The sequence below is a fragment of the Syngnathus leptorhynchus genome, chromosome 11 (genome assembly GCF_054491065.1).
Source record: "Syngnathus leptorhynchus isolate UIUO chromosome 11, UIUO_Slep, whole genome shotgun sequence".
NCBI lineage: Eukaryota > Metazoa > Chordata > Actinopteri > Syngnathiformes > Syngnathidae > Syngnathus > Syngnathus leptorhynchus.
In genome coordinates this window covers 1,330,167-1,344,952 of record NC_141205.1, presented here as the reverse complement: position 1 = coordinate 1,344,952, position 14,786 = coordinate 1,330,167, and the positions used below count along the sequence as shown (strand labels likewise).

Here is a 14,786-nt window from a genome sequence, read left to right as displayed (position 1 = left end):
GCACATACCAGTTCAATGGTTACAAATGTTTCCTTCATTCTATTTTTTTTTTTACCCCATTGATGGATGAATGTTTGTAATTTTGGAATGTACCACACACTGCTCTGCTAACTACAGTGTGTATAATAAGTGGTTACATACTAAATCAAAAGGAAATGTTTTTTTGTCAACAAGTTATTTGGTTTTTAAAAATAAGTCATTTCTACCATATTATATTCTATTTTCATAATCACTGAACTTTTTGCATGTGTCTCCACCGTGTCATTATGGGGTAAGCGCCACATTAAGAAAGTGTGTGATGTTTTCGGTGACATTATGACCAGCATTTTGCCTTTCTTCAATGAAACAGTGGATTGCAAAATAATCGAATTGTTTTTCATTTTCAAGAAACTTAACTTGTTCACTCTGTCATAGTGAAATGTTGATCACAAGTAAAAACAAAACAAGAAAAATGGGAAACTGAAGGATATATTTGTTAAAGTGCACAGTCAGCTTGTTATTAAATGAAGGTCCACAATGTGCTCATTAAATGCTGACATTCTATAAAAGTGTCCACTCTGTTCAGCAAGATCTCTGGCTCCCTGTCCATCCATATCTACACCAGGATCCATTCAGCATGCGCTACCATGAGGTTTTTCGAAGACAAAATGGAACTGGAGCTGTTGGAGTCATTTTCAAACAATTCAATAATTCTTGCGAGTGACACAACTCACGAGTTTATAAAGAAACAAATATTGATTCATGGTTTTGATTATTTGATTGTGTGCGTGCGTGCGTGTGTGCGCGTGCGTGCATGCGTTTACGTGTGCGTGTGTGCGTGCCTGTTTGTGTGCGTGTGTGTGCGCGCGTACGCGAATTTGCATTATATTTCTATCTGGTGGCCAAAGTGTGCAGACCAGTGGTATTCACAAAATCATGCTGCATAAACTATCTTTAAAAATATATGAATTATTTTATCCTGATATTTTATAATGACAAACAGGACTATAGAATATCATTGTTTTCAACAAAATTCATATAATAGAATTATATTATATAGTTTTATGGGGCATTGAACGCTTTAAGGGCATTTCCATTCATTTTCATTAGATCAACAAATGATTCCCGAGCGCGGCGCCGCTGCTGCTCACTGCTCCCCTCTCCCCCAGGGGATGGATCAAAATCACATGGGGATGGGTTAAATGCAGAGGACAGAGCCCTTTGAGACTGCTTGTGATTTAGGGCTATATAAAAACTTGACTTGACTTGACTTGACTTGATTTTAATGCGGAAAGATAGATGTGTATTGAGAGGCTACCTGTTAAAAAGCGAAATAATAATAATAACAGACACCCTTGCATTTATTTTGGTTTTGAAGTGAAATTATTTCAACTGAATGAGCCCTATTTTGGTTGACTGGCTGATTCCCTCAATGTAGCTGACAAAAAAAAAAATCGTAATTTTCAAGCTCTAGTTTAGAGTCTTTGTGATTTTGGCTGACCATGATACGCCTGGATAGGCAAAAGCTCCATAGTTGCAAGTATTTCTGAAGGAATCATTTGCTCACAGTCGGGAGTAAACATAAAAAGTATAGATGATCAGGTCAACTTCTAAAAGAGGGAAATGTCGGAGTGAGAGTGTCCTTTTGCGAATGTCCATCCAGAAAGGGCGCCAGCTTTAAGCCTACATTTTACCTGCGAGTTTGGACAACTGCCTGAGCAGGTTGAGGCAGAATTCACACCTCTCTCTCAGTTGGCCTTCGAGCTGTCACCTCAAACAGGTTTTTCATTGGAAGCACAGCTTTGGGGCAACTCAAACCTGTCAGATCAACTGGAAGCCGCCGGCTTTACTCAAAAGAAAGCTGTAAAACTTAATATACTAAATCCAACGCGTCAACAAAGCCTGCTGGGCATGGCCCCAGTAAAGGAGAGCTCCTTGTTTGGGTGTGCTCATTCCCATTTAAAGTCATTATCGTCATGACAACACTGATAAAACTGTACATGTGACGCAAGTGGAGGACATTGATTTGTCATACTTTAATACATAACATTTTCATGGAGCGGTGAGTCCAAATTACTGTGCCAATTTCATTTAAAAGGAACAAAGATGATTCTTACAAAAAGTGTTTCTTCCATCTTCCACACTAGCAATGACTACTGATTTAAATTCGAATCAAAACAGGACTCTAACGACAACGCAAGTCCATCTTTTGATGTAGGGAAGGGGAAACACGGTGAAAGAATCGGCAGGTATTGCCACATTCATTTTCTTTTATCAGTGTACAGAGCTAAGAGAGAATTTTGACAGCATATCCAAAGGCCTGGCTTGGTTTGGTTTGAAATCTCACGGAACCCTCCGAGGCAACAAATGGAACTCATTCACAGGCGATTTTGCCATCGAAACTCGATAGCGCAATGGCAAAGGCCTGCACTGCGCACATGGGGTACTTGTAGTCCAGCGTGAAAATGTCATCGGCTATTCGGCCAAACTGCATCACAATGTAGTCCACTGAAAGACAAGATGCATTCAATGTTAGGTTGAGGCACTGGGTATGATTTGAAATGAAGTCATAGCAATTTGAATAACACCATTTTTGTAGACTCACAATCTTTGCTGTGGACAATCTGGAAGTTTTTGATGGAAGCCTGAGTGACCCTGCCGTTGAAGTTGAGCACATGTGATGCCGATTCCTCGTTCCACACAGGCGTCTTATTGTGAAGCTGAATCAAATTCTCCATCCTTCTATTCTGGTGTCGTATTAACAGGCCGTCATAGTCCTGAGAAAATTCGTGGAATCATATGTACATCATTAGCCAAGGGTGGAGAGGACCCGCCTTTATTGAAGGCGAAGCGAGTCGGCTTTGTTCACGGCGTACAAAACACATCAAGTCTATTGCTAGTGCTAGTCAATATGGAGCTCACACTCACATTTCTGGGTCGGAGAGGCACCCGCTCATTGTCCTTGTCCATGCCTGGAATGATGACCGACATCCTTCTGGGCCCTTTCATCCCCAAAACATTTGTCTCCTGATGTTTGTCAGGAGAGATTTGAATTTCAGCATGACCCAATGCGGAACTTTTTGGGAAATGTGCCGTGACTTACGTAGATGATGGCCGCTAACTCCTGTCGCGCGTTAGACAAGTCCGGAAGGGCTCTTTCTGGATTCAAAGCATTGTCAAAGACCGTAAACTTGGTACCCATTAAATTTGACCTGGAAAACAGGTGGGAAAAAACTGATTGAATCAATGAATCAGGATTTTGGGATGGAGTTGTACTGCAGGATAGAAGAATCCAGTGGCAACCTGAGATGCTCAACAATTGCAAATATTGATACTTTGGGCACAATTTTCATTTAGGTGTGCTCTCACTTTTGTTGCCAGAGGTTATTGGTAGCTGTGCGTTAAGTTGTTTCAAAGGATTGGGCTACTGCAGAGTACCTCAGCTTTCCTATGAAGTTATCACCACCTCTTGACAAATCGGTGGCGTCAATGGAGATGAGATAATTGGAGGTTGCGCTTTTCTTTCTCTTCCTGCCAGCCAACAGAAACGTCTACAAGGAAATGTCAACTATAAGTAATATCATCCAAAACGTTGACGCTTTTAGCGATCCAAAAACTTGCATACATTCTTTTTAAGTTTCAGGATTTATTTTCTCCAAGTAAATCTAACTATGATGTGTAAAAGTGCCGAATTTTTGCAATCATTTTTTTTCTTAGGAGGTTAAAAAAAAAAGTTACAATGTTATGAGAAAACTCCTCCATGGTGAACTGAGTTGAGGAGCTTCATTTTGACAAAAGGAGTGCTTTGCTGCCATCTTGTGGCATTTATTCTCACAGAATGATATGGCCCCCATTGGCTCCCACTATGTAGGCTACTGGCGATAGACCTTTCGCTAATATGGCTTCAATATAGGTATGGAAACTCCAACAGACCTTCTTGTCATTGTCAAGATGAAGGTAGTAAAGAGGATACATGCTCTTATCCATCCCCCGCTGGTCTCGAGTCACTCTGCATTTGACGGTCACACCTTGAGGCGCTGGATCCATCACAAACGTTTCCAAATTGTCAAACTCAATCTCAGGTGATGGCGCTCTCTCCTGTGCACAAAGGATTCTTCATTATTGTGGGCTAGAAGCCAAAGCACAAAAGAAGTTGCTGCCCAATTTAGTCGTGCTCATTTGGAGAATAGATTTAAAATGTTTCTTTACAGCGCTACCTTTGGGCTGATGAAAAATATGTAACTATATGGCCCAATGTACAAGAGGTGCACAATATTGTGTATCTTTGTTATGCATATTTGGTTTCTGACCCCAAACGTACACACAAAATGGAAATGGGTATGTGTCTTGTTGATACCTTCTTCTTCTTGCCTTTGACCTTCTTCTTTTTGGACTTTTCTTCTTTTTCAGACTCAGAATCATCGCTCTCTTCTGCCTTTGCTGAAAGAAAATCAGCACATTTTTGAATGAGTTCCAGTGTTTGAAAAGGTGAAGTACGTAAGCCGTAAGCTTGCCTTTCTTCTTCGTCTTCTTTTCTTTGTCTTTGTCTCCTGAGGTTTGGAACAAAGATGACGTGGAGCTGGCAGCAGACTTCTTTTTGGACTTTGTCGACTTGATCTCTTCCTCACTGTCGTCACTTTCCGATTTGGCGGCTGCTTTGGCGGGGTGTAATTAAGAACACAAATGAGAGTAAATGACACTTCAATCTTTTATTCCAGCAAACGCAACCACTGTCAGTCACAGGAAAACACCGGGCGTGTTTTTGTGAATCACCTTTCTTTTTGCTCTTAGAGTCTTTATCGTTGTTTATCTGGAACAGGGACGCCGGTTCCTTCTTTTTGTCCTTCTCTTTTGACTTTGGCTTCTTCTCCTTGCCATCGCAATCCTTGTCTTCTGAGGAAACAAAGGAAAAGAACACGCATGTACTTTTTTAATCGATTCTTTCGATTGGCATGACTGAAAATGCCATTTCTAAATTCAATTCTCATAAAGCACATTGTGACAATACAGTCATTGACATTTTATTGTAAAGACACACTAGCTGAGTTGCTTTTAAATTACTATCAATAAAAAAATATATTACATTAAGATGAAGAATATTTTTTTGAAATGTAGAAAATGACAGCGGATGTGTGTTTTCATCCGAGTTCAAAACGCTGACTGAGGATCTTAAAATCCTGGATGAGGTTTAGCAATATCGGTTAACAAAGATGAAGACAGATTTGGAGAATGAATTCCATTTCAGCATGTGATCCTGCTTTCTTTCCAGGTGTTTTTTTTTTTCTCCCCTGTAAGAGCGCTTCAGCAGGAGTCGCTCACATCTGTCAAAGGAGTTAACGTCCGGTCCTTTCCTTCTCCAGCTAAAACGTTTAAGAGGCAGAAAAAGAGCTGATGAAGCGCTTTGTCAACGTCTGATAGAACTTACAGATTATTATTGATGGTGAGCAGATGTTCATGAAGTAAAACCATGATGACACGTTTCACTTCTCGGACTCATGAATAAACGCCACTTTGATGTATTTGTACATTATTGGAGGGGTGGGGGATGTGTTAACAGAGACAGGTATGTGAAACTCCTATGGTGGTCTGCAGACAAAAAAACGAAAATGGCTTCCAACTGTTCTGAGTTTTGGGCTCCGAGGACTAAACCAACACTATACTACAGTGAACATACCCAACAAATCCACTTCCAAACAGTCGCTAGGTCGATTTTTTTCCGTTGTGGTGCAACTAAAGAAACTACTGTGATGCCTTTCCAGCCGTTGACACAAGGAACATGCATGTGGAAGCTGCTGTCAGCCACTGCTCACACCAAGACTCTCACGCTCATATGTTGGCAATGTGCTTGGTCAGTTTGTCAGTTGAGACTTGGATCATCTTTTACCTTCAACAAATAACCTGCCATGCCTTACGCGAGCGTGAAGAACGATTTGCCTGTTACACATTAATGAGAGAAGAAACTGAACCCCTTCCCATTCTTGTTTTGTGGGTTTGCACCTCCCTGATCCTGCAGATGTGATTGTATCTTAAAACATTGCCAATGATTCAAGTCTCCAGAAACTCATTTCATTTTTGTGTGTCACGTGAGCGGGCAAGTATCAACAAGGTGGCGCAAATCCCCCAGAAACTTTTCAACTTTGCAGCATCCCGCACACGGGGCAGCTGCTTGAGGGGATATTTGCGCCTTCTTGTGGCTACTTGCCGCAATGTACAGCTATTTTCAGCACTAGATGTGCAGAACTACAGAGATTGCAATCAGTGGAACTATTTCCAATCCATTCTCCACAATCTGGCCAGCATGTTATTTGCGTTTTTGCCCATATGTGGCTTCCCGCCCATTATTGTTACACAATCAAATCCTATTAACAAGATGTCAGATGTGAGGTCACGTTAAGGACTATTTCGACAGGTACCTTTTGATTTTGATTTTTTTTCTTTGGTGGCACTTGGGGACGGTGAGCTGTCTTTGGCTGTTTTCTTCTTGGTTTTCTTTTTAGGAGTGTCTTCCTCCTCCTCCTCTTCCTCGTCGTCGTCTGTGACTGATCCTGCTGAGACAAATTGTTGAGACAAATTGTTGAGCTACAGCGCACATTGAAAGCTACAACTACCTCACCTTTCTTCTTCTTTGGGGCACTTTTGGCTTTCTTTTTTGTCTCTTTGTCCGGTTCTTTGTTCTTGTCCAGCTTTTTCTTCTTCACCTTTTTGTCATCTGCAACGATGTCATCAGATTAAACTGATCAATAGGCATTTCCCATTCACTCAAAAAAATAATTTTTATTTCTTTACTTTGCAAGACGCGATTCTCCTCAGAAGCCTCCTCGTTCTTTTTTTTCTTGATTTTTTTTATCTTGGTCTCGCTGCTGTTCAGCTTGGCCTCGCTTGTGCTGTTGGCCTCCTCCTTCTTCTTCTTAGGCTTCTTTTAATCCGATTTTTCTGTCGTACAGGTATAAAAAGATATTAAAAACCAAGACATCACAGATAACACAACCCTCCCAAAATCTCCTCCTACAAAACAATTCGCAAAAATAGAAACCAATAAAAATGAAAACCAGATAATAATAAAAAAAATAATGCTTTGTCATAATATCAATTTAATTTGAATTGAATTGATAACATGCATAGTAATTTTTTTTTTTAAATGAATACACAAAATAATAATTACCACTGTAATCATGATTAAAATAATATGTATGAAAGTAGCTCATACATTTGTAGCGGCAACTCACCAATAAAACAACCAGACCAGGGAATGCAACAAGGGGAAAAAAAAAAAAAGAGTTACATTATCAACACCACAAGTCGTGATTGTGATCATATGGTCACCACCAATTGACAGGAGAAACTGTCTTTGTATCCTCATGCAGTTCTAAAAAAATAACCGTGGAAAGTGACACTCAATGCAAGTAAATCATTGGTTAGCTTCACATAATACGCACTCCACAACATTACAGTATGTGCTCTAAATGTGAAACGATGAAGCAAAGATCTCCACGGTGAGAAACGATGCATCACAGTAAAAGAGGTCAAGTGGCGAGTGAGCTCTAATCTTGTTAGATGAGGAGACATCCTGCATAGACGTGCCAGGCTTATGCGAGTCCTACTGCGAGCCAACACTTGACCGCATTACAACAGCTGTCTTATTCACTTGATGTAACGAAATCAAAAAGTAAACATGCCAGTTCCTTCATCAGTAAATGAGAATAGTATCATGGGAAACTTATTTCAGCTGTGAAAATTGGGTATAAAAAGTCTGCACACCCACGTAGCTGTGTTCAGAATTGACCAATCATATTCAAGTTTAATGCGAGTCATGCACCCACAACCATTTCAAATTACTCTGATTAAACTCAAATATTCTAGTGGTCTTGCACCAACACTGACTTCTATTTCAAACTATTCATAATGTTGTCCACTTTGACTCAGGTTTTTTTTTTTTTTGTCACGGAATAAATAATCAATAAACAAAGATTAAAATACACAGACAAGATCTGTAGTCGCCCACCAAATCCAGAGTACTTCACATGGAGGTGGTGACCTTTGTGTTGTGCATCACAGCCAGAGTCATCTCAATTTTCTAGGGATGGACAGAGAAACTATTGATTTGCAGTCTACAACACCTCTTTACCTTTTCTGTAGACATGTTGCGGCAACCTCTGACAGCTTCTTGGTAGACGTTAGAAAATACAACAACAAAACTGTTTCCTGGGATGAAATACCGAAAGAGCGAGAACAGGCCTTGCCTCAGCGCCTCTCCAGAAAGTTGTTAATAGGATTTATGTGTGAAGCCATCTGCTGTGTAGAAACACGTCAACGGGTTAGACCAAACGGGCCCAACAGCGGGGAGGATGAACCAAGGGAGGAGACCATTTCTTTTCTAACAGGTAGCACGTCAACCTCACAGTTCAGAGGTTTTGTCTTTGAATCCAAAATCAGGTATGAAGACTCTCCACTGTCCTCAAGTGTAAATGTGAATGGTTGCTCTTTTTTTACCCAAATGAGAACGAGCATGATAGAAAAACCAAGGATGAATGCAATGAAAATGCAGCACAAGTGAATATTTCATTACCTTTGTGGACACTTGTAGGGATGATACGTGACTTTCCTCCTCCAGGTGGCTATTGGATGGATTTCAAAAAGGTTAGTGTATAAAATCAATCAATTAATCGGTCAAGCAAGCAATAAATGGAAACATAATCTTGCATAAATCATCAGTTACCTTTGTTCATGAATGAAATCACTATTTCATGATCAAGAAATTTGAGGTTTTTTTTCATTTTGAACACAGAGGTGATGATCGCCTATTGAAACTGGAGCAGTTTGATGTAATTGAGTGAGTGGGAATCAAAGGTCAAATAGACTTATGTATGAAATAAAAAGGTTGATTTGAGCCCATGCTGAATATGCAACTTTACCGTGTTACCTACCACCTTTTATTCTTTGGCATCCTACTGACACAGGCCAATTGAGATTAAATTTGTGTGGCTTCCATTTTGGAATAATGCCATCTCAATGTCGCGCAAGTGGTGCTAAGACATTGAAGGCGATTGGTAATTGGTTGAGTGTGCCTCACTGTGTGGGCACCACCTACTCTTTGGGAGTCGAGTTCAACAACACTGTAAAACATTTGGAGACTTCATTTCTTTGTGAGTGAGGAAAACAAATCATCAGAGTATCTCATCATATTTAGTATGGCTGTTTTTTTAATGTGAACATACCTGTCATGGGTCCAGGCCTGTCTGGCCGTGTGACGCTGGATCGACATGGTGTAAGGAGCCAAAATGGACACCGGTAAAGAAGCTCCCACCATAAACATGCACACGGAGTCACATGACCTGGCTTTTAAGAGCATCATCCCTCGCCTCCCCTGGCCCTTCAGTCTGGATTACATTAATCAGCCACTCGCCATCTGAGAGCATTAGTAGTGTTTGCTATATGGGAGGAAAACTAAATAAAATTGGAGTTTCATGTTGAGCAGTTGAGACACAAGGGAGCACTGTTGGGTCACTTAACCCGAGCTACCACACTTGGACGTCCTAATGTAGCGTAGGCCAAGCGGTGCCGCCAAAAACAAAAAGCATTAAAGAAAAAAAACATATAATCACATCAATAGCTAAAACTACACCACAAACAATGATGCACTTTAATACCATCCTCAACTCACTTTACAACTCTAACAAAATGATGATTAAAGTAAAGAAATGGCTAACGTGATTTGATGATAAAAAAAAATGCACATACGACATTAACCCAACAACCCATTTTAAATTTCTCTCTCATTTCTCCAACATACTTGTGCTTCCTTGTAAGATTTACTACTTCCTTCCTTCCTTCCTTCGTTCCTACTTAGAGAAGTATTTGGCAGTTGGCATTCAGGCCAAGTTTTATACATTTACTGAGACACTAGTTTATATATGGGGAGGCCAGGGGTCACCAAGTCCAGCCCTCAAGGGCTCGCTCCTATCCAGCCTGTTTTAGGTGACGCCCTACGACAACACACCTGATTCAAATGATGGTCAGCTCATCAGCAAGCTCTATTAAAGCCTGATCACAATGCGGACCATTCGAATCGGGTGTGTTGCGGCGGGGATCAAACCTGAAAAGCTGCCATATGCTGTTTCCACCGAGCCCCTCACTTGATACTGACTGCGTCTGTCCTGTTCAGTGGAAAACAACCAATGCCGATTCTCTGACTCATAAAAAAAAAAAAAGAAAAGAGAAGGTGAAATTGAGTCCTTTGTCCACTAAGTGCTGCTTTAGTCCAAGAGACAACGTTTTTAGACAGGAAGTAAGCGAGAAAATTTAGGTGGGTGCATGGAGTTCAAGAATTGCAATTTAATGCTCTTGCAGATGATTCATCATTTTCTTGCATTGTGTGTGTGTGTGGGGGGTCCAACTTGGTTTTACTGGCAGTAGTACAAAACAAAACTTGTTGGCAACAAAGAAGGCAGGGCAAGGGCTCTGAGATCTTAAGAAACCACAGGAACCACACATCAGTTTGAAATCAGGTCAAGCGTCAGTGAAAAAGGACTTAGTTAGGTCAGAAGGTCATGACTCCCGTTGGCAAACATATTACCTGTCTCGCACTGTATGTTAGCGGTGAATTATCAACTCACTGACAGTGAAGATAAACAATAAATGCGTAACAGGAAGTATCCATGTTTGCTGAAGATACCCAAAGAGGAGGTTTGTTTAAATGGGAAACATGCCCAGGCAGCAGAGCGTTGCCAGACAAGACACGACAAGAAAATGCAACGATAACTTTTGCCTGCTAAATGCCACATTATATACTGACTACTCTCAAACTTGGCAAGTATTTTTATCATTTATGTGATATTTATTTATATAGCTCTTTCACAACAGCATTACGTTACAAAGCACAATGGGTGTCTTTATTATTTATGCAATATCTTTATTTCTATAGCACTGTCACAACAGCGGTTTTTGTAACAAAGCGTAATGGTTGTTTTTTTTTATTATTATTTTTATTAATGATGCAATACCTTTATTTATATAGCGCTTTCATAACAGCTTTTGCTGTAACAAAGCGCAGGAGGTGCTTCGCTAAACCAATCTATGAATGTCAGATCCGCTGATGACTGTGGTTTTACAAAACACCCAAAATGAAACCTGAAACAATGTCACAAAAAGTGGGAACTCATTATGCCAGCGTGTTCATTTCACTCTGCAAAGTTCCTGCTTCTGCATAAAGTTCTTTTTTTGAGCATCACTTGCAGATGTTCTCTCATGTTTCTGTTTGTCTCATCTGGTCTTCAGTGGACCATCAGGGTTGGCTTGGGAAACTTTCCCTTTGATGCTCCAGCAAAAACTGCGTGCCAAATGTAGGGAACCAGCATGTTAGCAACGCGGCTGTTTCTTGTTTTTAAAACAATAGCGATAGCATTGGGTTGGATTAAAGCATATTCCGAGCATATTACATGCTTTGCTTGCCCTTATTGACCTGTTTCTGTGAAGAACAAACAAATGTAGCAAGAAAGTGTTTTCACATCTCAACCATATATAAGCAAATTTTCAACCATAGTCGTCATGATGACGAAAATCTGGCCCTACAAAATAGCGGGTCATTTGCATGAGGCGGGATCACACCCAAGTGATTTCAACCAAATTTGCTTGAAAGTGGCCTTCCTTCCTCCAGATCATCTAACTAAGCACGGTTGTTGTCCCCTTGGTGGTTTAATCTCACAATTCATGATCAAGCAAGCACTCCAAAAGTATTTCTACACAGAATATCAATGTGCATGTCATGGCCCCTTTAAGGCAACCTCTGAAGAATTTGTTTGATTAAGTCGAGTAAGTCCCCATTGAAGACTCGGGTACTAAACCCACGGCCCACCTCTGCCCAATAATCCGCAGCTGTAGTAAAATTGCTAACCGGCCTCTGCCAAACAAAAGCTGGGTAGCTCGAAAACGAGGCCCTGAGACCAGACCCAAAAGTGACGCCGGCCAGGAAGCTGAGCTTTTAGCGTGTACTTCCTTTTACTGCCGACCCTCCGTCACAAAGTCTCTCCGGAGTGAGTCGTCACTTCCCGGCGTCCCCAAGAGAGGGGGGAAAAAAAAGTGGTGGAGAGTAAGAGAGAGAGAGCTGCCTCGTCACCCCTGTTTCTCCTAAATAAGCAGTGATCTGTTGAACCGCTGCCAACGGAGGCTGGCCCAAACCTTTGCAGAGCCGTCGCCAGCAGGAAGGCAAAAGGACCCAGAGACCAGACTTGAGTGAGAGGGGGGGGATTTTTCTCTTCTTCTTTTTGCAATTCAAAAAAAGTGAATTGTTTGAGGACAACGGGAGGATTTTTCTAACGCTGACGTCACGGAGAGAGCTGTCTAGGATATCGCCTGTCACATTGTGGACACACTTTCCAATGAAAAAGAAGTCTTCAAAGGTTTTCTCTTTCAATGTCCCTGTTTGCGTTACACTTGTTTCTTCGCCGTACCGTCCCGGACTGTCCTCCTTGTTGACTGTAAATGGTGGATTAAAAGGTTCACCCTTATCCTCACTTGACTCTGCTGGCAAATCTCAGACAAAAAAAAAAGGTCCCAGGCAGGTGCAGGACGACTAAAAAGACAAGCAGCCAAGAATGGGATCCTCCAGGCATGGACTACCTGGGAATGATGCCAAGTGCTGACAAAAGGCTTAGCGAGGAACAAGTCGTTTGCAGCCAAACACGTCGGGAAACCGTTTGGACGGTTTCATCCGGAACGGCGTCAAACCTGGTTGGTGTCGCTTCCAGCCCGCCTGTAAGTAGTCACTTTGGATTCTTTTAAGATGCTTTTCCTCGTCTTGCTCTATCCTGTAATCCCGCAAACAACCCAGACGTCTTTGTGAGGACACCACGGCCCTAAGTCGAGACCCCTTTTGAAGTCGCTCACTGGCTCGGGGATGGCATCCGCCATGGGGGTACAATGTGATACTTTCTGACTTTTTTCTTCCTGGAAGGAGCGAGAAGTAAAAGAGAAAAAGAAGAAGAAGGCAATGGCTTGGTGACTTTTCTCATCTTCCATTCCGATTTTAAGGTCTGCAACGACGTGGCCTCATTTGCCTTATGCTCACCTGCAGGCATTTCATATTTTCACTTTTATCTGCATTTCGACATTCCTCAGCACATTACATTGTATCAAAATCGATATAAAGGATTATTTGTAGCTGGCGAGCTTTGGAAGGCACAACATCAAAGCTGAAACTGTGGTTTTATTTACGTGGAAATGGTCATTAGATGAAGTTTGAGAGCTTAGACTGGATTTACAACATGCCTCTTTCAAGTGTCACGTAGCCCATATGCTTGTGTTTACATTCATGAAACAAGCTGCATGAACACAAGACCACATTGCATGCAATACTCCCCCCACCCCCACCGATTTAAATGACAGTGACCACCACATTAGTCCGCTGGCCCCTGTCAACAACAACAAAATATTTAAGAATGGAAAGACCTCTATGTAGCATATTTCAACATCATCTAATATTTGCTGCAAATTGTTGCAGTTTTGATTTACAGCGAGTGTTTAATTCTATTTTGTTTATTTGTGTTTTAGCAGACGTGAATATTTTGAGCTGCTATTGATGTATGTTCCATCTGCGCATTTAAACTGCTCCCACATTTGACAAATACACGAGACGTATCACATTTGGAGAGGCCTGATTTCACTCGAGGTATCCGAAAGAGTTTTTTGTTTTTTTTTAATTTACACTGCCGTGACCTACATCCAAAAGTTGTTTGTTACTTCATGTGTCACTTGAACCATGCAGTGTCAATCCGGACATCATTTTTGTCACGCATTCCAAAATAATATGAATAATCCAAGCTGCTAGTTTAGATAATAGGTGACATTGGGAAGAAATTAATTCATTTTATGTATGAATTTCTCTGGCAATTCGCAAAATGTAAAATATTAGTTCAGTAGATCTATTTATTGTAGGTTTATAATCTCAGTAGTATTATATTGTACATCAAGAAATAAAATAATACAATATAGTGGTTGTGCTTCCAAACCCGCATGAACCTGATCCAGATAGAACCAGAAATCTGGCTTTGCTGCAAGAAGAGGCTTGCAAAGCAATGCAAAATTGGAGCAGCTTGTGTGTGTCTGCAAATCACACACACATGCATGCACACATACACCCACACACACACGCTTTTTTTGTCACTTTGACCCTGGGGTCGGTCCAATTTTTTATTTTTAACCGACCATTCGCAAGGGTACGTTAAGGATGGTCAATTTGGTTCATTGAACATGCCAATTCCCAGGTCACTAAAATGACACCATGGGGATCAGAGTCTCCTTTTTGTTTTTTGTTTTTATCAGAAAACACACACGCATAAACACACACTGCTCTTCTTGTTTGTTAGCGCCGCTGAGTTATGGCCTATAAACAGCGTTTGATCAGACTCCACACACATTAAACAGTTGCAGCAATGAAGCAGCCAATTACCAAATGGAGAAACTGTGTGGGTAGGGAAGGCGGGGAATGATGTTTTCAGTGTGTGAGTGTGTATGTGCACGCGTGTATTCCTGTTTGTGTGCTATCCATGTGAAATCGATCTTGAGATTAACATCTGGACGGTCCAGATGTTCTATTACTGTCTGCACATTTGCCTCAGCAGGTTTTCGGTGAGTTTCTCACCACAATTAAATTAAATCCCATAACACATACTCACTCCTTGTTCTTTTCTCCATGTATTTGAATTCTTTATGCACATTTTCACCTCATAAATGTCCCTCTGGCAATTTCTGCAATTGGCAGTGTGTGCTACAACAAGAATGACGCAATAGAAGGCAAGGAATTGGAGAGAGAG

General features: G+C 41.1%; 1 protein-coding gene across 6 annotated transcripts; it reads right to left on the bottom strand.

Moving 5' to 3' along the window:
• Positions 1–2,000: 2,000 nt before the first annotated feature.
• LOC147048726 (uncharacterized) lies at positions 2,001–13,019 on the bottom strand. 6 transcript variants are annotated; one of them, XM_085923982.1, is made up of 14 exons: positions 9,195–13,019; positions 8,546–8,594; positions 6,766–6,895; positions 6,593–6,688; positions 6,393–6,527; positions 4,753–4,872; positions 4,494–4,634; positions 4,337–4,419; positions 3,913–4,077; positions 3,418–3,530; positions 3,083–3,191; positions 2,908–3,006; positions 2,585–2,756; positions 2,001–2,487 (listed from the first exon to the last, which is right to left on the bottom strand). In XM_085923982.1, the coding sequence occupies exons 1-14, from the start codon at positions 9,329–9,331 to the stop codon at positions 2,354–2,356; spliced, it is 1,683 nt and encodes a 560-aa protein (XP_085780108.1). In that variant the 5' UTR covers positions 9,332–13,019; the 3' UTR covers positions 2,001–2,353. The 6 variants fall into 6 exon arrangements, with proteins under 6 accessions (XP_085780108.1, XP_085780109.1, XP_085780110.1 ...); XM_085923983.1 differs by having other exon boundaries at positions 4,494–4,631; XM_085923984.1 differs by having other exon boundaries at positions 4,753–4,869.
• Positions 13,020–14,786: the final 1,767 nt, after the last annotated feature.